Source organism: Suncus etruscus, chromosome 9, assembly GCF_024139225.1.
Source record: "Suncus etruscus isolate mSunEtr1 chromosome 9, mSunEtr1.pri.cur, whole genome shotgun sequence".
Lineage (NCBI taxonomy): Eukaryota > Metazoa > Chordata > Mammalia > Eulipotyphla > Soricidae > Suncus > Suncus etruscus.
Window position 1 is genome coordinate 51,939,717 of NC_064856.1, and position 26,864 is coordinate 51,966,580.

The 26,864-nt window shown below is 44.0% G+C and overlaps 1 protein-coding gene across 2 annotated transcripts in view; it reads right to left on the reverse strand.

The window, feature by feature from the left end:
• Positions 1–26,864, reverse strand: part of RNF121 (ring finger protein 121) — a 59,002-nt gene that overhangs the window by 19,001 nt on the left and 13,137 nt on the right. For both annotated transcript variants that reach the window (XM_049780419.1, XM_049780418.1), the window contains exons 3-5: positions 13,014–13,168; positions 9,335–9,442; positions 3,406–3,526 (exon numbers count right to left, since the gene is read on the reverse strand). In XM_049780419.1, the coding sequence (XP_049636376.1) occupies positions 3,406–3,526; positions 9,335–9,442; positions 13,014–13,168 (384 nt within the window). The remainder of the gene's footprint in view (positions 1–3,405; positions 3,527–9,334; positions 9,443–13,013; positions 13,169–26,864) is intronic.

Here is a 26,864-nt window from a genome sequence, read left to right on the forward strand (position 1 = left end):
AGCCACTACATGAACCTATCCGGTTCCTCTCAACTTTAAGTGTGGTAACATTCTTACAGTTAGAAAAACCAAGGCAATGAGGTAAAATAACTTGCCCAAGAGTATAAACCTGGGGCTTCTTTAGTCCCCTAGCTCTTTCTACTACTTCAGGACCCAATGTTACCTAAAATCACAGGGGATCCAAGAGCACAGGAACTTGTGCAAAAGACAGTGCGAAGAACTCGTGGCTCATTGCAGTACAATGTGTCATGACTCTTATGTCCTCTTATAGAGGAAGAGACCTGAGAAATAGGCCAGAGCCAGGGAAATGTCTCAAAGGACTGAAGTTCATGTGGAGACCTAGGTTCAAGTACAAGTCATGGCCCCAAAACTGAGAGACACACAGATTTCACAACCTCCCCACCCCATTGGCACCCCCGCCCATACTCATACTCACTGAACATGTCTTCTGGGTGTGATGCACCCTGATAGTCTGTCACAAGTTTGTAACCAAACATGACCAGATGAGGTCATGCAAGTTTGAGCTTCCATGCAAGTTTCCATGCAAGTTTCCTCCAACACAATTTAATAGTTATTTTTGCTCAGATTACAAAGTTCTCCAAGTGATCAATTCCATTTAAAAAATGAATTTGCGAGGCCGGAAAGATAGCATGAAGGTAAGGCATTTGCCTTGCATGCAGAAGGAAGATGGTTTGAATCCCAGCATCCCATATGGTCCCCCGAGCCTGCCAGGAGCGATTTCTGAGCTGAGAGCCAGGAATAACCCCTGAGCACTGTCGGGTGTGACCCAAAAACAAGAATGAATGAATGAATGAATGAATTTACGAGAAAAGATGAACATAAATTTCCTCAAAGAAGAAATACAAATGGCCAAAAGACATGAAAAAAAATTCTTTAGATCACTAGTCATCAGGGAAATGCAAATTAAAACAACAATAAGATATCACCCAACACCACAGAATATCATCTCACACCGCAGAGACTGGCAGACACCAAAAAGAACAAGTACAACCATAGAGAAAGGGACTCTCATTCACTGCTGATGAGAATGTCAACTGGTTAAGAATTGAGCTTCCATTTCACCTAGCAATTCCACTTCTTAGAATATACCACAAGAACCCAAAACCAAAAGAAAAGACATTTGTGTCCCTATGTTCCCTGCAGCACTATCCACAATAGCAAAAATCTGGAAACATCCCAAGTATTCAAGAATAGATGACACCAAGGAACTATGGTATGTATAAACAATGTATAATCAATGGAGTATTTCTTGACCACAAGAGAAAGTAATCAAGCAATTTTTTGCTACATGGATGAATCAGGAGAGTATTGTACTGAGTGAAGTTAGTCAGAGGGAGACCTACACAGAATTCTCTCTCTCACATGCAGAACATAAAGAAACATGATAGAGGAATAACAAAAGTACAAAATAATGGAGACAAAGAACATGAGAAATGGTTTTCAGTGGGAAACAATGCCACAGATAAGGGGCAGCAGAGAAAAGGCTCGGAAATAAGACACTAAGGGGGCAATGACTATGCTGGAGGGGAGCTGTGGAGATGGATAGACCTGAAGGCAATTCTGGTTGCCTGGATTCAAGGTGTACCTGAGCAGACGAGCTACCTGACCCAAGACTTGGGCAGAAGAGAGTAGTGCAATTGTCAGGGGTCCAAAGTTGAGTAAAGGCATCCAAATAACACCTTTATCACGTATTGGAGTCCGTTCTCCCACACCTCTAATGAGTCTAAGCCTCAGGAGTGTGACAGTACATCGGAAGTTCCTGACCTGAGAAACAATGAGTGAATTAAGTCCAGTTAAGTCCCTAGAATGGTCTCTGTTCCTCAGGAGAGGAGTCTGGGGAAATAAAAAACTGCTTATCTCTCATTAAGACTGCATGGGAGACACTGAGCTGGGATAAACTTTTTTTTTAAAAGAATTTCAAGGAGTTTGATTATCCCAGACCCAAATCATGCAGCTTCAATCAGTTTTCTCAAGGCTTTTTGGGGGGATTTGGGGTGAGGGGAATTGGAACACACCTGATAGCACTCAGGGGATACTCCTGGCTCTGTGCTCAGGAATTGCTCCTGGCAGGCTTGGGAAACCACATGGGATGCATCGTCCATCCTTCTAAATGCAAGGCCAATGCCCTACCTCCATGCTATCTCTCTGGCTGCTTCTATGTTGTTGTTGTTGTTGTTGTTATTATTATTATTATTATTATTATTGTGTGTGTGTGTGGTTTTTGAGTCATACTGGGGTATTATTATTATTATTATTATTATTATTATTATTATTATTATTATTATTATTATTGTGTGTGTGTGTGGTTTTTGAGTCATACTGGGCAGTGCTCAGGGGTTTTTCCTGGCTCTGTGCTCAGAAATTGCTCCTGGCAGGCATGGGGGACCATATGGGACTTCGGGATTCGAACCGATGACCTTCTGCATGAAAGGTAAATGCCTTACCTCCATGCTATCTCTCCGGCCCCATTATTATTTTAATACCCACTTCTAAACGCATTACTGCTGTGCTATCTCCCCAGCCCCAGCTCTGGCTTCTTAAATTTTCTTTTTTTTTTTGGTTTTTGGGCCACACCCGGCGGTGCTCAAGGGTTACTCCTGGCTGTCTGCTCAGAAATAGCTCCTGGCAGGCACGGGGGACCATATGGGACACTGGGATTCGAACCAACCACCTTAGGTCCTGGATCGGCTGCTTGCAAGGCAAACACTGCTGTGCTATCTCTCCGGGCCCTGGCTTCTTAAATTTTAAAGAGAGGCCAGAGTGAAGCACAGAAGGATCGATCCCTGACATCCCATATGGTTCACAGAGCATGCCAGAATAACCTGCTGATGCTGGGTATGGCCTCCTCCACAAAAAAAAAATTGGGGGGGGGGGGAAGTTTGGGTCACACCTGGCAGCGCTCAGGGGTTATTCCTGGCTCTATGCTCAAAAACAGGCCCTGGCAGGCACGGGGGACCATATGGGATGCCGGAATTCGAACCACCGTCCTTCTGCATGAAAGGCAAACGCCCTACCTCCATGCTATCTCTCCGGCCCTGATTTTTCTTTTTTTTAAAAGGAAAGCATGTTTATACATATCACCCACAGCTATAAGGATTTTATATGGCTCATCTTTTCTGTCAAAAAGTGATGCTGCCTGTGGGGCCAGCGAAATAGCACAGAGGGTAGGGATTTGCCTTGCACACAGCTGACGGCTGACAGAGGTTCAATCCTCAGCAGCATCCCATATGGTCCCCTGAGCCTTTAAGTTATTTCCGAGCTCAGAGCCAGGAGTAATCTGAGAACTGCCAAATGTATCCCTAAAATAAAACAAACCAAAAAAGTGATACTGTCCAGCATTCTTTAGCGTTGGCAGAAGTCAGTATTAAGGGCGTGGGTACTTACCCCAATGGTAGATGCCATGTAGTCTGCACACATTTCGGCAAAGTCCCGCTCCAGGACTCCATAGTAAAGGCCATAGAAGAGGAGTGAAATGCCAAAGTCCATGGCATCTTCTGGTTTGATCCTGTCAGAGAAGCAGCACAGCCTGTAAAGATTGTCCTAAGACACAACTACTTTAGATTACTCTGAGACATGCATAGATACTTGGTTCAAGGTCTAGAGCCAAGTATTAACAATTGAAGATAAAATCTGATCAGCTGGGGCCGAAGAGATAGCATGGAGGTAAGGCATTTGCCTTTCATGCGGGTCATTGGTTCGAATCCCGGCGTCCCATATGGTCCCCTGTGCCTGCCAAGAGCAATTTCTGAACAGACAGCCAGGAATAACCCCTGAGCACTCCCGGGTGTGACCCAAAAACCACACACAAAAAAAAAAAAATCCGATCAGCTGTCTGTATTTGTGATTCACAGACACTACTTGAAAAGACAAGCACTGTAAAGAAGGCCCAAACCAGGGAGTCCCCTTTTGTCCTTATTCTTCACTCTGATCAAGGTGTCTACCTTTCCCAGCTAGTAGTTGCTTTGTAATTGACTATGGTCCACAGAGGTTGGCATCTGTGTTAAGATTCATTCCACAGTTGGCAGTTGCTAGACCCCATGCAGTGGAATTTCAGTCTAGCAACTGGCAAGTAAGTTGTCTCCCAGCCAGCTGCTTGAGTTGAAAGAGTTGAGCACTCCAAAAGGAAAGCTCTGGAGGATGACAGTAAAAGTAATCGTACGTAGGGGCTGGAGAGGCAGCTCAATGGGCTGAATTACATGTCAGAGGCCTGGGCACCCCCTGGTTTCTTGAATACTGCCAGGAGTTATTCCCAAGCACAGATCTGGGGATAGTCCAAGTCGAGTTGAGTTTGGTTCAAAACTAACTTTAAGAAATGAAGCCAGCCGGAGTGGTGGCTAAAGCAATAAGGCATCTGCCTTGTGCGCACTAGCCTAGGATGGACCGCGGTTCAATTCCCCGGCGTTCCATATGGTACCCTGAGCCAGGAGTGATTCTGAGCGCATAGCCAGGAGTAAGCCATAAGCATCACTGGGTGTGGCCCAAAAACAAAAACAAAACAAAAAAATCCATCGTTCTGAGAATGTTCTCATCTCAATGTAATTGGAGTATAAAAATTTGCCCATGGGCCTGGAGAGATAGCACAGCGGTGTTTGCCTTGCAAGCAGCCGATCCAGGACCAAAGGTGGTTGGTTCAAATCCCGGTGTCCCATATGGACCCCCGTGCCTGCCAGGAACTATTTCTGAACAGACAGCCAGGAGTAACCCCTGAGCATCACCGGGCGTGGCCCAAAAGCCAAAAAAAAAAAAAAAAAATTTGCCCACCATCTTGACAGCCCGCTTGGACCAATACTGGGATAATGAAAAGACATTTATGATACCATAGATTCTGCCTTTGTCCCACAGAGTCTAAAATAATTGGCCCCAGCTAGGGATAGAGATAGTAAAGTGAGTAGGACACTTGTTTGCACGCAACCTATCCAGGTTCAACTCGTAGCATCCCATGTGGTCCCTGAGGACTGCCAGGAGTGATTCATGAGTGCAGAGCCAGGAGTAACCCCTAAGCATCACCAGCTGTGACCAAACCAAACCAAATCAAACCAAACCAAAATTGTCCCTTTATAGAAAAAAAGTTGCCCAATTACAGCTTTAGGGGGAAAAACTAGCAAATAAGGGATTAGTTACCATAAAAATTTTGATGTATCTATAGATATTTGTGTTGTATCCAAATCTATTTACTAAGAACAAAGATGTTGTCCGGGGCCGGGTGGTGGCGCTGGAGGTAAGGTTCCTGCCTTGCCTGCGCTAGCCTAGGACGGACCACGGTTCGATCCCCTGGCGTCCCATATGGTCCCCCAAGAAGCCAGGAGCAACTTCTGAGCGCATAGCCAGGAGTAACCCCTGAGCGTCACAGGGTGTGGCCCAAAAACCAAAAAAAAAAAAAAAAGATGTTGTCCTTCATATCCAGAGATTTTCATGGACCAATAACTTACAAACTTTTATTTTTTTGGGGGGCCCACACCTGGTTATGCTCAGGGGTTACTCTTGGCTATGTGCTCAGAAATCGCTCCTGGCTTGGGGGGACCTTATGGACACCGGGGGATTGAACCATGGTCCTTTCTAGGCTAGAGCAGACAAGGTAGACTCTGCCTTACTGCTGGCGCCACTGCTCCCGCCCCAACTTACAACCTTGAACGTAGTTTATCATAGATGCAAAGTTAAAGCAGTTGTACCAATAACTATTTTAGAGGTGTAAATTTTAGTTTACAACAATCATCAACTTTATAATAGTTAACCTAATAACTAAATAACACAGTCTTACACCAAATAACTTGAGCAATAGAAAAAAAAACAATCAAGATTATTTTTTGTTCATTTTGTACACACTGGGCAGTACTGAAGGAATACTTCTGAGTCTGTACTCAGGAATTACTCTTGGCAGTACTTGGGGAATCATATGGAGATGGAAGCTGTGTGCAAGATACACTACCTGCTGTACTATCACTGTACTATCCCTCTGGCCTGAACATTCAAGATCCCTAATTCTGTTTTTCTCCTTAAAAAGTATATAAAAAAGAATCTTGATCATAAAATAACTATCTTCAAAACATAAAGGGAAATTCTGACTTTTTAAGCATGAGGAAGTATCTTGGTTTTCTCAGACAGGATTCTGGATTTGATGAATTTCTATAAATGTCAGTGATGCTTCTTTCAGCTTGTACCAGCCCTGAAGAAAGAATTTCAAGGATGTATTCTCACTATAGTAAGCAGGACTTCACCCTTTCAGTTTAAAAAAATTCTCTTGGGGCCGGAGAGATAGCATGGAGGTAAGGCATTTGCCTTTCATGCAGAAGTTCATCGGTTCAAATCCCGGCATCCCATATGGTCCCCCGAGTCTGCCAGGAGCGATTTCTAAGCATGAAGCCAGGAGGAACCCCTGAGCGCTGCCGGGTGTGACCCAAAAACCAAACAAACAAAAAAATTCTTGCCTACATATTTAAGAAAAATTATTATTATTATTTTCTTTTTTTATTGCAGGAGGATGTCCTAAGTAGTCCTCAGAAGACATGGGCAATCCTGGTGATATTTTGCCAACAGAACCAACTGAACTGTTGGTTCAGTTCCAAGGCCTGATGGTGTACAGAGTTGCTAAGCCCAACAGTGCTTAGGATGAGTCAAGTACGTAGTGTCAGGGATCACACTGGGGACCTAGCACATAAAAAGTATGTTCCTTCTGCCTTAGTTTGAGAGCCACCATATGCAGTAAGGTGTCTTTAGGCAGCTTAACTGATGGAGAAAAGGGGACTTGGAAAGACTATAATTAAAGAATATATATATATATATTTTTAAAAGTGTGTGCCTTAAGCCTTGAGCTGTATCTAAGGTCCTAGCATGAATTTAAATTTGAATAGTAATGCCTAGCTTAGGTGGCCAAAGATCGAACTCAAATGATTTAGACATGCCTCGTAAGTAGGAGGCCACGAGTTCAATCCCCAGAACAGCAATGATCCTACAAGGTGTAGCCCTGAACACTACTGGATAAGAGCCTGAACTCGACAAGCAATGCAGGAAGAAGCTAAACACTTCCTCTCCCTTCAATCCTCAATAATGCTGGGTATGCCCATGTTTTGTTTTGTTTTTGTTTTTTTTTGGTTTTTGTGTCACACCCAGCAGTGCTCAGGGGTTACTCCTGGCTCTACGCTCAGAAATCGCTCCTGGCAGGCTCAGGGGACCATATGGGACACTGGAATTCAAACCACTGACCTCCTGCATGAGAGGTAAACGCCTTACCTCCATGCTATATCTCCGGCCCCGGGTATGCCCATATTTTAAAAAAATCTAGTGTAGGTACCTCAGAACAGTGTACTAAACTTAGGATACAATCCAGTCATCGCCACCAAGATTTCAGCCATGAACCTTGATCTCCACCCTCCTCTGCTACATTCATGCACAATGCTCTTCAGTTGCAGAGACCAGAATTTCCTACTTCTGCCATGCCCCAAATAATGTGTGTGTGTGTGGGGGAATATCAGGAGGCATTGTATACATTAATTAAAATCTCTTAAAAAGCTCATAGCCCTCACTATAAAACCATAGCCCGGACTAAGTGCAAAGACCAACCAGATTCAGCCTGGTAAGTGAACTGTGCATCCTATGGAGGCAGAGAATGTTTCATCTAAATGCACTAAATAGAAAAGACCAAAGTACCCAACAGTAGAGTCAACTTTCTTTCTTTTCTGGTTTTTGGGCCACACCCAGCCATCCCCAGGGCTTATTCCTCTCCTCCCTGCCCCTCCTGGCAGACTCAGAGGACCATATGGGATACCAGGAACTGAACTGGGTCTGTCCCAAATTGGCCTTGTGCTATGACTCCGGCCCCTGAAGGATTTATTCCTGACAGTGTTCAGGGACTCTATGCAATGCTGAGACTGAACCCAGGTTGGCTGAGTACAAGGAAATCACCTTCCTGTTGCACCATCACTCTGGCCCTGCAAATTTTCAAAAACTGTTTCCTTAGGAATGTAATAAAGTTGGAATAGCAGCCAAGTTACAGACAATATTATCTTCTCCATGACACATATGACCTGTTCATAGCACATGCACTAACCAGGTGAGTCTCTTGGGAGAGGGCTATACCTAGTAGCACCTGAGTTATTTCTAGCTATGTTCAGGGGGCACACTTTTTTTTTTTTTTTTTTAGGTTTTTGGGCCACACCCAGTGGTACTCAAGGGTCACTCCTGGCTCTGTGCTCAGAAAATCACTCCTGGTAGGTTCAGGAGGTGCTGGGGATTGAACTCAGGTCAGGACATATAAGGCAAACACTCTTTCCACCGTGCTACTGTTCTGAAGGGGCACAGTCTTAAAACCAAATTTATACTACTTGGAGAAAGAGGAAGAAGAGCAGAGAGCGAAGGAGGGGGGATAAGGAAGGAGAGGGTAAGAGAAGGAGAGAGGGAGGGAGTGAAGGAGAGAGATAGAGAGACAGAAAGACACTAAGAGAGACAGAGACTTAGGACTAGGGCTCCCAACCCCATCCCTTCTGTCACTTTTACATTTCAGCCCCACCTAGATTCACCTAGATTCTTCTAGGTGAATCTGTTGACAGATGTAGCCAAAGTCTTTCAGATAAATTCTATTCAGGGATTGGCAAGCTTTTTTTGTATAAAGAACTAGATAGTAATTATTTCAGGTTTTAATATCTTATAGAGTCTCTGTCATAATTGTCAGGTCAGCTGTTTCACTACATTCAGTATGGGTAACAATAATAGGCAAATGAATGTGACTGCATTCCAGTACATTTTACTTTGTAAGAGGTAGAAGGCCAATCTGGTCCACAGAACATAGATTATCAGCAATTAGTCTGCTGAACAAAAGACTGCTCAGATGCAATAAATAGTGCATATGTGGGCAAGGAAAATGGTTTTGTTAGGATGGTAGAATATAAGTTAGCTGGAGTATTCTCTATGATAAGAAAAATTAAAAAATAGGACCAATGGGGACTAGAGCAATAGCACAGGAGGTAGGACATTTGCCTTGCATACAGCCAACCTAGGTTCCATCCCTGGCATCCCATATGTTCCTCCGAGCCTGTCAGGAGTAATTTCTGAGTGGCAAGCCAGGAGTAATCCTTGAGCATCACAAGGTGTGGCACAAAATTTAAATATATGTATACACAGACATATATACATCTTTATATATAAACCAATGGTCTAGGATTTTGACTTTGTACATAGTCAGATATATTCATTCCTTTCACAACAATTCACAGAGGGTCCACCCATTATGGTGCCATGTGTCTTCTGGACTTGCTGCAGGAAGGAAGGAACTAGTTTCTTCTCCCAAAAGCCAGCAAAATTAGAAGTGAAAAGTACTTACTTGAATAGTAAATTCAGACCAAAGAGGGTAAACATGACAACCATGTAGCCAACAATGCCATTGGCGTAGCTGATTTTATAGATCAGTAGGAACCATTTATAAACCAACCTGGAGAAAGAAGAGAATGTAAGCTTAGCCAACACAAAAACTCTGTTCCAGCAGTATATGGAGCACCAGCTTCCCACACTATTAAACTGGGGCATCAGACTTACTAGTTATCTTCAATTACTAAACAAAGCTGGAAAATCCCTTAATTGCAGGAACATCTCCATATATCTGGCATTTGCCTGGTCTCAAACCAAGGAAGAAAAGGGAACCTGAACAGTGACCTTACACAGCCATGGTATCTCAATTCCACATTACCTGAATAAGGAATTAAAAACTAACAACTTCATAGCTTCACTATCTTCAGAAGGAACAGAAAAGCAAGCCTAGTTGTGGGGGGGAGGGGTTTGGTTATTATGTTGTGGTACACCAGGGATCAAGTCACACATGCAAGGCAAATGCTCTACCACTGAGCCACATTCATAGCCAAACCAAATTGTTCTTGTCAGCAAAGAAAATTCAAGGAATGATGAACCCAAACTGAAACAGATAGAGGCCTTTTTTGGATACCTTGCTACAGTTAGCCTGAAAACTGATTAGCTCCCATTCACAGCCTGTAATGATATAAGTTCCTTTGTGAAGTTCGCCTGCCCTCCCTCCCAACAGTGAAGGAAGATGGAGAGAGGCACACAAAGAAATACCTTCCTGCTTTGGATCTAGTGTGGATGTGTGTGTGGGGTGTGGGTGGGGTGGAGAGATAGGTTTCTTGCGATGTCCTTCTCTCTCAGAGTCAGGAAAAAGCAGCATAAAATTGCTTGCTTTCCAGCTAAGCTGGAAAAAAAGACAGTTGAATGAAGGCACCAGAGGCTCTGAAATGTCATGAAAACAGCCCTGATATTAAGAGCCTCTATTCCATCTACAATAAAAATTAAGAAGCAATTTAGTTATTTTACCATACAATGAGGATATGCCTGTCTGGTGTCTGAGGAATAACCAGTCTCTGCCCACCCTGCTAGGCTCCTGAGGAAAACGTAAGGCTCCTACTGGAGCCTTCCTATTTGGCAAAGCAAGAAGTAGCAGCTTCTCCAGAGCAGGAAGAGCCCTGAACACCTGCAGTGTCTCCCTCAATGACTACATAAAGCTCTGTTCCCCAGTTATGCACTAATTACAAGAGAGTGACAACACTGGCACATAAGTGAAATTTTAGGTAGAATTCAAAATGAGGCCGGAGAGATAGCATGGAGGTAGGGTGTTTGCCTTGCATGCAGGACGGTGGTTTGAATCCTGGTACCCCATATGGTCCCCTGAGCCTGGCAGGAGTGATTTCTGAGCGTAGAGCCAGGAGTAACCCCTGAGCGCTGCCAGGTGTGACCCAAAAACGGAAGGAAGGAAGGAAGGAAGGAAGGAAGGAAGGAAGGAAGGAAGGAAGGAAGGAAGGAAGGAAGGAAGGAAGGAGGGAGGGAGGGAGGGAGGGAGGGAGGGAGGGAGGGAGGGAGGGAGGAGGGAGGGAGGGGGGGAGGGAGGGAGGGAAGGAAGGAGGGAGGGAGGGAGGGAAGGAAGGAGGGAGGAAGGAAGGAAGGAAGGAAGGAAGGAAGGAAGGAAGGAAGGAAGGAAGGAAGGAAGGAAGGAAGGAAGGAAGGAAGGAAGGAAGGAAGGAAGGAAGGAGGGAGGGAGGGAGGGAGGGAGGGAGGGAGGGAGGAAGGAAGGAAGGAAGGAAGGAAGGAAGGAAGGAAGGAAGGAAGGAAGGAAGGAAGGAAGGAAGGAAGGAAGGAGGGAGGGAAGGAGGGAGGGAGGGAGGGAAGGGGGAGGGAGGGAGGAAGGAAAGGAAGGAAGGAAGGAAGGAAGGAAGGAAGGAAGGAAGAAGGAAGGAAGAAAGAAAGAAAGAAAGAAAGAAAGAAAGAAAGAAAGAAAGAAAGAAAGAAAGAAAGAAAGAAAGAAAGAAAGAAAGAAAGAAAGAAAGAAAGAAAGAAAGAAAGAAAGAAAGAGGAAAGAAAAGAAATCCAAAATGAGTTTCATGACCTAGTAACCCCAAATAAGACAAATCTTGTCTCTGAGACAAGTTTATTTGTAAAACTGGGGAAACTATACTATCTTCCTCACTAAATCGTACGGGACCCATTTCCCAGTATGAATAAAATGAATAAAGCAGCATGAATAAAATGTGGGTGGATGTTTAGAAAATAAATTTCTTAAATTTAGGAAACTGCCTTGAAATTGTGAAGCACTTCAAATGCTGGTAGTATTTTCAAAATTTGCTCATGTATATTATTTAGAATCATCTTAACTAGAAGCTAATCCTGGCTGGTACTTTCTCGGAGTGAGAGGGCAGTTTGAGCCACACCTGGCAGTACTCAGTTGTTTGTCCTGGTTCTGCACTAAAAATTACTACTGGCAGTGCTCAGAGGATCATGTAGGATGTAAAAGATAGAACCCAGCAGGATGCAAGGGAAACTCCCTACCTGCTGTATATGCTCTGACTCCTTGTTACTTAGTAGCTCTTAATTTTCATTACACTTTTTCTTGGGATCACTATTGAGATGGCCAGGAAAGCCCCATGCCCTTGCAGTAGTTGTGATGTAAAGGTTTGAGATCAGGAACCACATTAATTGTACTTACTAATGTATATCTGGATTCTACCATGGGGCACTCCTTAAGGGCAGGCGCCATGCCTTATCCAGCTTTGTATCCCCAGAACTCAGCACAGGGCCTGGCATCTAGCAGATGCTTATTGAATGAATGAGAACCCTTCTCCCTTTTTATTTTTTTGCCCTAGTCCAGTCAAGATGTTGAAGATCTCCAAGCTAGCAGGGAGGATCACCTGAGAAATGCATTTGGCTAAAGGTACACAGAATTACTCAGGCAACGGCTGCTTTGTGACCCAAAAAGGAAGTGCTGCCTGCTGGAAAGTTTACTACAAGTCTTTCACGTAACAGAAACTTTCAATAGGTTACTATGTGACAGGCCCCATAGTAAAGCCCCCATATACATCAGTAAGATGAATGTGGTTCCTGATCACAGTCACAATTCAGTGGGGGTGGGGGCACACAGACACTCAAAAGTAATACTTAGTTACAAATCATATAATTTTTTTGCTTTTGGGGGCATAACCAGTGACATTAAGGAGTTACTCCTGGCTACGCGCTCAGAAATCCCTCCTGGCTTGGGGGACCATATGAGACATCGGGAAATCGAACCACGGACTTTCCCAGGTTAGCCACATGCAAGGCAAACACCCTACCACTTGTACCACTGCTCCAGCCCCACAAATTATATAAATTTTGATGAAAGAAAACCATAGGACCCTAATATATGCAAAACTGGAGATCAGAAAAGAGCTCCCAGGAGGAAATAACATTTATGAGACAAGATCACTAGAACTTGCTTAATTATTTTGCTTAAATTTAATGAAGACTTTTATATAAACCCTAAGGTAAACCAGAGGAAATATTTGAGTTTTTAAGCTGTGAATGGAGGGTGAACTAAGCTTCCAATCAGCTTGTTTTGGTAGGACAGTGTGCCAAATCACTGGGTCTAACCATAAATGCAGTATTTGGTCCATACCCACCCTCTTCCCGTATATGCCAACCCATTAGCTTCAGGAAACCTAACCTTACCCCACTACCTAAACTCTCACCTGGGGGTGGTCTGTACTAGAGGTTTTCTGGTGGCTCGGAAGGTGACAAAGGCTGTGACAGTAGAAAACAAGATCCAGATCACTAGGAACCTCCACCAGTGCAGCTTCACTGTGAAATAGAGGGGAACAACCCACATCTGAAAGAGGGTCACCATCTGAAACACAAACACAAGTACTCAGTCCCAGTCGGCTCCCTCACAGCCCTGCCCACAGTCCAGGGGCTACCTGCATCTTCTGCTCTGGCCTGGACCTCTCCTGAATTTCCTATTTTTCACCAAGGCACCTTCATTAGTGACTGAAGTCAGATGCCTGGGTTCAAGTATACCTCCTCCCTTCTTTTGCCCTCACCCCCTTTCCTTTCTGTGGAAGCCCTTGCTACCTGCCTCTTGCTCAGGAGAGGCTGCAATCACCACCTTTCGGGGAGCAGCCTCCTCATGGTAAACAGGATGCAGGGGGGCGACATGGTGCTGGGGCCTTGTGCATGCCAGACATGTGCCCCACCCCTGCGAGTGCTTGCCCTGACCTATCAACCATGTTTTTAGTCCCCCTGCATTCTGGGCTCCCTTCCAATCTCTCCTTCACCTGGCATGGCTTCTGCAACAGCCTTGCATGTGACTTCCCTATTATGATCCCGACACCCAAGTGACACTCAAGTGTTCTACATCAGGTACCATTTCAGTTGCCATCTCTGCCAGCAGTCAGGCTGTTAGTCAGCATCCCTGTTTGGGCTGAAACATCGTTCCCACCAGCTTCTCGGCCAGACAGTCTCCCAGCTAAGGCACTATGGAACTTTCTTCTTACCAGGCAGGAGGTGACAGAACTTTCTGGTGCTCCTAATTTTCTACTTGATTTTCTACCAACATTAAGGAACTAACTGAATGTATAAAACTATAGTCAAATTTGTTTTCCCTGGAATTTAACTCTTAGGGAGTAATGAGACCTAGCTTTATTTGTTTCCTCTGTGCTAGGAAATGCCGACACACGACAGATCCTCAGTCTTTTAGATAAATGATATCAAAGCAAGACTATTATTACATAGAAGAGGGACAAACTAGTTTTTAAAAGTACATTTTATAAAGGCCTGTTTATGCTCTGATCCTTTAGATCTTTGCCTAGCACTTGTTAGGTGCAGAATTCTAAATAAAAAACAATTCTGAGGCTTGGCAAAAAAACAAGGAATAAACTGAAATGCCCATCACAAATAACCTAGGTACAAATATTCTGCCACCAGAAACAGGTAAATCATACTTTTGGGGCCAAAAATGGATGAATTCTGAAGCAACTGTGCTAACTGGAACAGGTAAGAAAAATAAATTTCATTCATGCAGAATAGCAAACAAAGAAGCGAAAAATAGGGCCCGGAGAGATAGCACAGCGGTGTTTGCCTTGCAAGCAGCCAATCCAGGACCTAAGGTGGTTTGTTCAAATCCCGGTGTCCCATATGGTCCCCCGTGCCTGCCAGAAGCTATTTCTGAGCAAACAGCCAGGAGTAATCCCTGAGCACCGCCGGGTGTGGCCCAAAAACCAAAAAAAAAAAAAAAAAAAAAAAAAAATGAAGCGAAAAATAAAACTAACCCCTAGAGTCTACGAAAATCATAATGTTATTAACAGAAAAAAAGAGGATGGGATGTGTGGGAGAAAAAAATAGGGATGGGGTCGTGGTGGTAAGATTATACATGAGGTACAAAATTATATATCCAAAATCCTATAGCACTGCATGGCAAAGGCAAGTGAGTATTAATTTAAAAAAGAAGTTTGCTGGGGCTGGAGAGATAGCATGGAGGTGAAGTGTTTGCCTTTCATGCAGAAGGTCATTGGCATCCTATATGGTCCCCTGAGCCTGCCAGGAGCAATTTCTGAGCATGGAGGCAGGTGTAACCCCTGAGCACTGCCGGGTGTGACCCAAAAACCAAAAAAAAAAAAAAAAAAAGAGAGAGAGAGAGAAGTTTGCAGTGATCCCTTGATCTTCCCAGAGTTGCTCTAATCTCCTCATCTAACCACTCAGTTTTCACTGGTATCATTTTCAGGGAAGAAATGCTCTTTCTTTTCTTTTCTTTTTTTTTTTAATGTCAGTACTTAGTGGAAGATTTTTTTGATGTCTTCAAACAAAATGAAAGAATTATGTGTGTGTGTGTGTGGGGGGGGTGGTTTGGGAGGACTGTACCAGACCAGGCAGGGCTCAGGTGTTACTCCTGGCTCTGCACTTACTTCTGGTGGACTTCAGGGACCATACTAAATGCCCAGGATCAAACCTAAGCTGGCTACATGCAAGGCAAATGCTCTACCCACTGTAGCTGAAAGAACATTTTTTAAATGGGGGAAGGGTTCCTGAAAGAGGAAATCATTCGTTTACTAAAGTAATATAGATATTTTCTTCTATATTATGTTCGATAAAACCCAAGGTTTTTCCACCAGGGACTTTTAAACTGACATTTCCAAACAAAATGCAGTGCGAGCTACATAAGTAATTTTAAGAATCATAGTAGCAACATTTAAAAAAGGTAAGAGGGGCTGGACTGGAGTGATAGCACAGAGGTAGGGCATTTGTCTTGCACATGGACAATCCTGGATGGACTCAGGTTAGATTCCCAGCATCCCATATAATCCCCAGAGCCTGCCAAGGGCGATTTCTGAGTGCAGAGCCAGGAGTAACCCCCTGAGCGTGGGTGGTATGACCCAAAACCACATACAAACAAAAAAGACACCCAGCTATTAATCCAAAACAAAGGCCTTCCCCCATCTTCCTCTTTTCTTTAAACTTATCTCTTTGATATGTAAAAGACAAGTGGATCTCACTCCACCTTCCCAACCTGGAAAGTTGGTACAAGGAGAGAAAGGACACTGACTCTACAATTCTCTCCTGACTGGTAGCCAATCCTCAGTGGCTACCCATAACTTCTTCAGACATGTCCACATTAAAGTGTAGGGTGATTTCACAACATTGGGATTTATTTTACAAGATAATACAGCTCGTAGGGCACTTGCCTTGCATTTCATGGCTTCAATGGTCAAACAGGACCAGTGGCTACCACACTGAGAGCTTCCCTGACTGTTTACTGTCCAACAAACTACTATGACAAGAAAAAAAGCCTCAGCTCTAGAAAGTGACAAGAACATGTGTGAGAAGAAAATATGAACAGTAAGAAACACACTGTTTTTGAGCTTGGGGTTCCATATGTTCTCTGCTGCTCCTGCAACTCCAGTTGGCCAGTGTTGCTTGAGCACCAATTTGACAACAGAAACAACCAGTCCCTTACCCCCCATAGGGCATATTTGAATACAGTTTTTTGGTTTTTGGGTCACACCCAGCAGCTCTCAGGGGTTACTCCTGGCTTTGCACTCAGATGTCGCTCCTGGCAGGCTAGGGGGACCATATGGGATGCCGGGATTTGAAAAACCTTCTGTTTGAATCAGCTGTGTGCAAGTCAAATGCCTTACCGCTGTGCTATCTCTCCAGTCCCCCAGTTTTTTTTTTAATTCTTTTGATTTGTTTTTGGGTCACACCCAGTAGCACTCAGGAATTACTCCTGGCTCTGTGCTCAGAAGTCGCTCCTGGCAGGCTAGGGGGACTATATGGGATGCCGGGAATCCAACTTGAGTTCATCCGGGGTTGGCTGCGTGCAAGGCAAATGCCCTACTGTTGTCCTATTGCTCCGACCCCAGAATACAGACAGCATTTTAAAACATTCAGACCTAACAAACACAAAGAACATAAGAACAGCAGGATATACTCACAAACTAAACTAGTACGCAAATAATGCTCTGGTGACATTCTACAATATATGGGGAGTAAGTCCTGGGCATAGTTGGTGTGCCCCCTCCCCAAAAAAAGGAAAACCTTAAAACTTTCAGTTTTCTGCAACTTGGATGAAACTATCATATTAAGTGAAAAGTCTAGGGATATTAACAAGAAATTTTGAACAAAGGCTACATCTAGTAGCTCTTAGGACAGACTCCTGGCTCTATGCTCAGGGATCATTCCTAGCAGGACTCAGGGTGGTTCAAGGGATCAAAGCCGGGTCAATCCTGTACAAGGCAAATACCTCTGCTTTGCTGCCATTTACCTAAATGTACTATCACTCCAGATCCACAATTTCAATGTCCATTCAAATAAATGACCTAAAGACACAAACCAAAAATGGAAGACCATTCTCAGGTAACTAAGTACTCCCTATTAAGAAAGCTTAAAAGTCAAGTTATTCTGTTTGTTCCTTGGGCCACATCAGTTGTGCTCAGGGTTTATTCCTGGCTCTGTGCTCAGTGACCACTCCTGGTGGGTCTTGGGGAACTGGCATGCTAGGGACTGAACCTAGGTTGACTGTGTACGAGGTCAAGTACTCTGCCTTCTCTGAAAGCCAACTTTTTATTTTTTTTTGGGGGGGGGGGCACACCCAGTGATACTCAGGTTACTCCTTGCTATTCGCTCAGAAATCGCTCCTGGCTTGAGGGACCATATGGGATGCTGGGGGATCGAACACATGCAAGGCAAACACCCTACAGCCTGCGCCACCACTCCAGCCCCCAAAAGCCAACTTCTAACTTAAGATTTTGTCTATAAAGCTGAGCTAATACAAAGGGTAGCAGGACACAAGAAGAGGTTTGGGACACTGGTAGAGGAAAGCAGGTTTTATGGCAGCGAGTGTGGTGTTGGAATGTGCATGAAAAGTATGATAAATTAAGGCCAGAGGGATAGCACAGTGGCCTTGCATACGGCCAAACCAAGACAGACCCTGGTTTGATTCCCGGCACCCCATATGGTTCATCAGGACTGCCAGAAGCAATTTCTGAGTGCAGAGTCAGGAGTAACCCGAGCGCCGGCAGATGTGACCCAAAAACAAAACAAAACCAAATTCTTTTCAGAAAGCAGCTTCTGCAGTGAGAACCCAGTGCTGGCACGGAGCAGAAGACCCAAATTAACTAGCCTATCACTGGAAAAGTTACAACTTTCCTGAGCAATTCTTTATAAATGTTGCTATTATATAATATATTAGTATTTCACTTATTAAGTGAAGGGGTTTTTTTGTTTAGGTTTTTGGGCCACATCCAGCAACACTCAGGGATTTCTCCTGGCTTTGCACTCAGAAATCACTCCTGGCAGACTTGGGGGACCATATGGGATGCTGGGGATTGAAACTGGGTTAGCTACATTGCAACTAAGTTGAAGCTTCTTTTTAAAATTTTGAGTCACACCTGGCAATGGTCAGGGGTAACTCCTGACTCAGTAATTACTCCTAATGGTGGACGCTCAGGGACCAGATGGGATGTCAGGAATTGGTATCAAGCAAGGCAAGCACCCGACAGTCTCTGAATTATCACTCCTGTTCTGTAAGCTGAAACTGAAGCTTTTTTTTTATAAGGAGAGAGAAAGAGTGGGGGGGGGGAATCAATCAAACCCTGGCTTTAGACTTTCAAAGAAAGCACTAAGGACTCATTTGGTAAACAGTTATATCCATTCTTTTTTTTTTTTTTTTTTTGGTTTTTGGGTCACACCCAGTGATGTTCAGGGGTTACTCCTGGCTATGGTGCTCAGAAATCAGTCCCGGCTTGGGGGACCATATGGGATGCCAGGGGATCGAACCGTGGTCCATCCTAGGTTAGCACGTGCAAGGCAAACGCCCTACCACCTGTGCCATTGCTCCAGCCCCGGTTACAACCATTCTTAAATAAAATGAGCTCTGGTGCCATCTGGTGGCAATACTAAGAAGACACATTTGGTTCAATATGGCACAAAAAGGGGTGGAGCAAGAAAAGCAGTGAACACAGAAAAGGAAAATCCAAAATTAATAGACTTGCTTGTTGGGTTACACCTTATTTTACCCAAAACAAAGTTCATCCCTGGTTTCTTTGTATGTTTGTTTACAACTTGGATTTACCCCCAAACAGAGAATGTCTTACTTGTAAACCTGGGTGAGTTTACTGCTGCACCCAGGGGTAGTCCCTATACTCAATAAAGGTAGTTCTGGGAGGCAGGAGGAGCTCCATACTAGGTAGAAAACTGCCAGACCACAACACGTGTTTCACCCTCAGCCTGGTATGGATTATTTCTTGTGTGACCCTGATTCAGATTCATTCACCTGTGCTTAGAGATATGGCGCGTGGGTGATTTTACACTTGTTTTTAGATTTTTAGCACTAACTTATACACACTAAAGCTGAAATAAAGCCTCAAAGTCATATGATGAAACTTATCCAACTACTCAAGTATCAAGTGTGGAAAAAGTGTTTTAATAGCAGCTCATGTGAAACAGATCTAAGGGTTTCAGTTCACTGAGAATCACTAGGGAATAGAGATCAACAGGCTGTTGCTGCAAAAGCTAAGTCAAATAGAAAGCAGGAGAGAGGACACAGCAGTTCAACTATTCCTACTTTTACACATAGTTGGGGCCCTGGAATCAGGTTTTAGGGCCACACGGTATAAATAACCATGACCAGGATTACTATGGGGTCTGGAAAACCAGTTACATAGAGAACCACTGAAGGCTCTCAGCTGTTAGGTCTGAAGAAGACTACAGAAAGGCATGGCTGTCACCTTTAGTTCTGAAAGATGGTTCATCCAGGCCCAATAAGTAAGTATAATCTATGAAATGCCTGTGGTCAGGCAAGACTACATATACTACTGGGCAGAAACTAGGCTGGCAGCTTCCTCCAACCACACCCCTTGTTTGTTTTTGTTTTTGGGTCACACCCAGCAGCACACAGGTGTTGCTCCTGGCAGGCTACGGGATTTGAACCACGGACCTTCTGCATGCAAGGCAAATACCTTACCTCCATGCTATCTCTCCGGCCCTGGCAAATGGTTCAGTTGCTAACATGCGCGATATCTTTCTTTCTGACCCTTCTGCCTTTAATTCCAACTCTAGGCCTTCAGAGAAGCCTTAGCCTCAAGTAAATATATTTCCTCTTCTCAGGACAGCACTCCTAGCACCTAGGAATTATGTCTTCTTTCCTAAGATTTCTGCTTCTCAGCAAGAGTCAAGTCAATCATTTAACTGAGCACTGTTGGACATTACAGGATTGAGAAATTCAAAAATAAATAAAACCTAAAAATTTTCAGTCTAAATAGTATGATAAGAGGGCAAGAGTGGGGCTGGAGCGATAGAACAGCGGGTAGGGTGCTTGCCTTGCACGCGCTTGACCTGAGTTCGATCACCGGCATCCCACATGGCCCCCTAAGCATGACAGGAAGGCGTCCTGAGCAAAGCTAGGAATAGCCCCTGAGCATAGCTGGGTGTGGTTAAAAAAAGACAAAAAAAAAAAGAGGGCAGGAGCGGTGGTGCAAGAGGTAGGGCACTTACCTTGTACGTGCTGACCAGGATGGACTGTGTTTCATTTCCCAGTGTCCCATATGGTCCCCCAAGCCAGAAGCAATTTCTGAGTGTATAGCCAGGAATAATCCCTGACCGTCACCAGGTGTGGCCCAAAAATAAATAAATAAATAAATAAATAAATAAATAAATAAATAAATAAATAAATAAATAGTATGATAAGGGCTGTTATGGAGTAAGAGAAAAGAAAATACAAAGAAAAGAGGCTATATGGGGGAGAAACTTAGGAAAGCTTCCTTGATCTGTCCTAATGGTCAGTAGGTGCAGGTAAGAAAAGTCTTACGAAGAAAGTTTTCACAAAAGGAAACAAGGCAATCTTGAGAGAGCAAAGCTAGTATTTACAAAGAGGTGTGAGAAATGAGCCTGAAGAAGACGGCAAGGCTCAAAAGAGGCAGATGCGTACATCACATTTAGAAGTTTTTATTTTAAATTGTATTCTAAGGATAAAAGCTCATCTTTCTCTGAGACAGGAGATTACAACCCATTGATCAACTTGGGTTCTTGAACTACTTTCTCTAGCCTTATGCAGGAGAGATATCAATCTGAGAAATGGCTATAGTACTGTCAAGATTTCCAGGTAGGAGATTTTGCTACTCATCTATTTCAAGGGAGAATAGCTGCTTAGGGGATAGAAATTTAAAGAGATACTTTATTTGGTATCACACATGATGAAAGCTTCTCCATAGAGATATTTAAAAATAGGACAGACACTTTTCCAGGCATAAACTATTCCTTCCCCTAAAATCCCTGAAGGAGCTACGGAGTAAGTAATTACTCTAAACACGGATTCTAAAAACAGAGTTAGAGAGAGCTCTTAGAATTTAAGTCTGGGGCCCGGAGAGATAGCACAGCGGCGTTTGCCTTGCAAGCAGCCGATCCAGGATCAAAGGTGGTTGGTTCGAAACCCGGTGTCCCATATGGTCCCCCGTGCCTGCCAGGAGCTATTTCTGAGCAGACAGCCAGGAGTAACCCCTGAGCACAGCCGGGTGTGGCCCAAAAACCAAAAAAAAAAAAAAAAAAAAAAAAAAAAATTTAAGTCTGGTCTGGACTATATTTCTAGTCTACCAGGTTTTAAACATTTTATCTATTTGGGGCTATACCTGGCAGTGCTCAGGGCTTATTCATTCTATGCTCAAAGATCAGTCCTGGCAGGACTCAAGGGAGCATATGGGGTGCCGAGAATCAAATTTAGATTGGTGCATGCAAGGTGAATACCCTCTCTACTATGGTTCTGGCACTAGTCCAGGCTTTATTTCTGAAATCCTGATTCTATAACACCACCTACAAAATTTCGTGGAGAAATCCTGGAAAGACTAAAAGAGCTAACATATATAAAAAGCAAAAAGAGGATTTGGGATGTGACTCACTGGTAAAAAAAAAAATTTTTTTTGCCTTTTAGGGGTGAGGCTGAGTTTGATCCCCAGCAATAGCACCACCTGTTGGAATATGATTCTAGTGGTTCTGCTGTTGACATCCATGCTGCTTGCTGTTTACCAAAAACAAGTGTTCACTATCCAACCTCTAGCACACCACACAAAAAGTGTGTGCAGGGCCCGGAGAGATAGCACAGTGGTGTTTGCCTTGCAAGCAGCCGATCCAGGACCAAAGGTGGTTGGTTCGAATCCCGGTGTCCCATATGGTCCCCCGTGCCTGCCAAGAGCTATTTCTGAGCAGACAGCCAGGAGTAACCCCTGAGCACTGCCGGGTGTGGCCCAAAAAAAAAAAAAAAGTGTGTGCAATCAGAGCAACCAAAAGTTGTAAGCCTGCTGAGGATCACAAGCAAAGGCTTTGGAGCATCACAAACAAGTAAGTGTGTGACCTCTGCAACTAAAAATAAATGTGATCAACACAACTCAAGTGTGTGATCCTTGGAGAGCACAACAATTGGCTGTGTGAAAAACACATTAAATATATATGACCGCAGTATTGCAGAAACAACAGAAGATGGGAAATTAAAACTTAAAATAAAACAACAACACACAAACACAGGCTAGCGAAAGAGTTCATGCTTTGCATGCAGGAGACCTGGTTAATCTCTGGTTGGTACTATTGGTCCCTCAAACACCATCGAGTGTAACTCCCTGAGTACTAAGTCAGGAATAGACCCTGAGCATTACCAAGTAAGGACTAAAAATAATAAAACAAACAAAAACAGAAGATAAAAAAAATTAAAAAGCTGATTGTAAAAACACTTAAAATCCGGGGTTAGGAGACATTAAAATGGACAGGGCACTTGCCATGCATACAGCTGACCTATATTCTATCCTATCACCCTATACAGATCCCTGAGCACCTCTGGGAGCAATCCCTGAGTACAGAGCCAAAAGTAAACCCTGAGTATCAACAGATGTGCCGGCACCCAAAATATCCCACAAAAATAGAAAAACAACCCTAAAATCCAAGGAAAAGATGAGAATAAAGTTATTTTAAAAAAAAATCCAGAGCAAGGAAGATCAAAAATAGAAAATAAGGGGCTGGTGCGATAGCATAGTAGATAGGGTGTTTGCCTTTCATGTAGCCCTCCCAGGTTCAATCCCTGGCATCCCAGATGATACCCTGAGCCTGCTAGGAGTGATTTCTGAGCACAGAACCAGGAATAACTGAGTGCTGCCAAGTGTGGCCAAAACACCAAAATAACAACAACAACAAAAAAAATACTGAGGGCCAGAGAGAAGGAAAAGAGTACCTGCTATACTATCTCACTGGTCCCATAAGGGCAGATTTAACAGCAAGGAAAACTCAAAGCTCATGACCAATAGCTTCCCTTCAAAAATAGGCAGGACTGGAAATTGATGCAACTTCCTGCAATACCTCGTCAATCAAAAGAGGAGGGGAAAGGGAAAAGAAAAATGGGGCCTGGAGAGATAGCACAGCGGCGTTTGCCTTGCAAGCAGCCAATCCAGGACCTAAGGTGGTTGGTTCGAATCCCGGTGTCCCATATGGTCCCCCGTGCCTGCCAGGAGCTATTTCTGAGCAGACAGCCAGGAGTAACCCCTGAGTGCCACCGGGTGTAGCCCAAAACCAAAAAAAAAAAAAAAAAAAAGAAAAAAGAAAAAGAAAAAGAAAAGAAAAGAAAGAAAAATGCCATCTTCCAAAAATGGCACAAGTGTTCTCTCTCTCACTCTCACTTTCTCTCTCTGCCCTTCTGTCTCTCCTCTCTCCTCTCTCTTTGCCTGTTTCACTTCTCTCCCGTCTTTGCTCTCTCTGTTTCTCTCCTCTCTCTGCCTCTCAGTCTCTCTGTGTCTCTCCTCTCTCTTTGCCTCTGTCTCTCTGGTTTTTCTCCTCTCTCTCTTTGCCTCTCTATCTATATTTCTTTCCTCCCCTCCCCCTCCCTTTCTTCCTCCCTCCCTCCCTCCCTCTCTCCCTCCCTCTCCCTCCCTCTCCCTCTTTCCCTCCCTCCTCCCATACTGTTCCCTGAATCTTACCCTGTCTGGTCAAGACAAAATAAAAACATGAAGTTTCTGGCAACATAGACCCATCCTGAATCTGGTTAAGACAGAATAAAAACATGAAGTTTCAGGCCCAGAGAGAGAACACAGCGGTGTTTGCCTTGCAAGCAGCCGATCCAGGACCAAAGGTGGTTGGTTTGAATCCTGGTGTCACATATGGTCCCCCGTGCCTGCCAGGAGCTATTTCTGAGCAGACAGCCAGGAGTAACCCCTGAGCACCGCCAGGTGTGGCCCAAAATAAAAACCCTCCCAAAAAAAAAACATGAAGTTTCTGGCAACATAAAAACATCTTTAATATTTTTAACTTTTTTTGTGATTATTACCACTTCAACTTTTATTTTCCTTCCTTTTTATTGTTTGTTTGTTTCTGGCCCATACCCGGAGCTCAGAGGTTATTTTCCTGGCTATGCACTCAGAAATTGCTCCTGGCTCAGGGGACCATATGGGATGCTGGGGGATAGAACCACGGTCCGTCCTAGGTCTGCCATCTGCAAAGCAAACATCCTACCGCTGTGCCACAGCTCGGCCCCTCTTTCCTTTTTCTCTTTTTGAGTTTTGGACCATACCCTAACACTCAGGGGCTATTCCAGGTGCTAAGCTTAAAGTGACCCTGTCATTGCTTAAGAAATCAGACATGATACCAGAGATTTGAACTGGGGCAGGCAGGATGCAAACCAAGTACTGTAACTCCTATATTATCTCTCCTGAGCCTAGAACCCAATTTCAGCAGAGGTTAGACATCACCAGGAAATAATACACTGACAAATACAGCAAGCACTTAAAATCTTTCAACACAGGCTAAAGAATGCATCAGATGTATCAAGATGAAAAGCCAAAAATAACAAAGTTGACCATACAAAAAGAAGAGCAAATATCCCTCAAACCTCAAGGAAATTAATTAATCTAATTTTTTTTTTTTTTTTTTTTTTTTGGTTTTTGGGCCACACCCGGCAGTGCTCAGGGGTTACTCCTGGCTGTCTGCTCAGAAATAGCTCCTAGCAGGCACGTGGGACCATATGGGACACCGGGATTCGAACCAACCACCTTAGGTCCTGGATTGGCTGCTTTCAAGGCAAACGCCGCTGTGCTATCTCTCTGGGCCCTTAATTTAATTCTTGTCCCAGGATTAAACCTGAGTCAGGTGTTTTGGGGCCCAGAGTGGCCCAAGAACAAAACTTTTTTTTCAGCAACAGACAAGAGCTGAGCTGAGTACTTAAAGCTTACTCACTTGCTTTCTCTATTTCTGTAAACAAAACTATTTTGGGGCCAGAACGATAGTACAGTGGGTAGAGCATTTGCCTTGCATGCAGCCAACCCAAGTTTAATCCCAGCATCACATATGGTCCTCCTGCCAGGAGTGATTCCTGAGTGCAGAGCCAAAAACAACAAAAAACCAAACAAGAAACAAAACTTTACTTCACTTAAAAAAAAGAGGGTAGGGGAGCCAGAGCAATAGTGAACAACTAGTTTGCCTTACATGCTATGTTGCTGGGCTTGATCCCCAGGACCGCATATCCTTTGAGCAATGTTAGGAGTAATACCTGAGCACAGAACCAAGCCCTGGACACCATAAGGTATGGCCCCCAAACAAAACAAAACCAAAAATTGGGTAATAGTATAGTTATAGCTGGATGAAAACTGCTATAAACTTTTTTGGTGAGAAATGAAACCAAATACATTAACAGTTAAAGGGTGTAGATCTTGGGGCAGTTGCGATAGCACAACGAGAGGGGGTTTTCCTCATACATTGCAGATCCAGGTCAGACCTTGGTTCAATTCCCAGCATCCCACATGGTCTCTTGAGCCAGAAGTAATTTCTGAGTGCAAAGCCAGGCATAACCCCTGAGTATCACAGGGTGTGGCTCAAAAAGCAAAAAAAAAAAAAAAAAAAAAAAAAAGAAATGGTGTAGATCTTTTGGAACCAAAGAGAGCGGAGCGGCATACCTCATCCTGATATGATCCCTGGTATCACATATGACACCCTGGGCAATGCCAGGAATAATCCCTAAGCAGGAGAAAGCCTTGTGCACATTCAAATGTGGCAACACCCCCAAGAGAACACAAAAAAAGGTCTAACTTTTTTTTTTGGATTTTTGGGTCACACCCAGCAGCTCTCAAGGATTACTCCTGGCTCTACTACACTCAGAAATCACTCCTGGCAGACTCAGGGGACCATTATCGGATGCCAAGATTCGAACCACCATCCTTCTGCATGCAAGGCATGCAAGGATGAAGTTTTGTTTTTTTTGTTTGATTTGTTATTATTTTTGGCTCTGCACTCAGGAATCACTCCTGGCAGGAGGACCATATGTAATGCTGGGATTAAACTTGGGTTGGCTGCATGCATAGCAAATGCTCTAACCACTGTACTATCGTCTCTGGCTCCAAGTCTAACTTTTTTATATTTTATTTTATTTTGGTTTTGGGGCCACACCTGGTGACACTCTCGAGTTACTACTGGCTAAGAACTCAGAAATCGCTCCTGGCTTGGGGGACCATATGGGATGCCAGGGGGCTGAACCATGGTCCATCCTGGGTCAGCTGTGTGCAAGACAAATGCCCTACTACTGTGTTATCACTCCGGCCCCAAAAGTATAAGTTTTTTTTTTTTTTTGGTTTTTGGGCCACACCCTGTGACGCTCAGGGGTTACTCCTGGCTATGCGCTCAGAAGTTGCTCCTGGCTTCTTGGGGGACCATATGGGATGCGGGGGGATCGAACCGCGGTCCGTCCTAGGCTAGCGCAGGCAAGGCAGGCACCTTACCTCCAGCGCCACCGCCCGGCCCCAAGTCTAAGTTTTTTAATGAGGCAATTCTATTTCTAGCAACTTATTCTAGAAAAATCCTTGCCCCATTACTCATTTTGTATATGTAACTCCCCACCAAATAATTTTTGAAACTGTGATACTATTACTATTAATATGTATGTACCAATATAACTTAAATTGGCTAAAAATACTTTTTAAGGTACTACATTAAACTGAGAAGCTTCTGCACTTCAAAGAAAAAAGTGACTAGGATACAAAGGCTGCCCACGGAATGGAAGAAACTTCACCCAAAACCCATCTGATAGGGGTTAA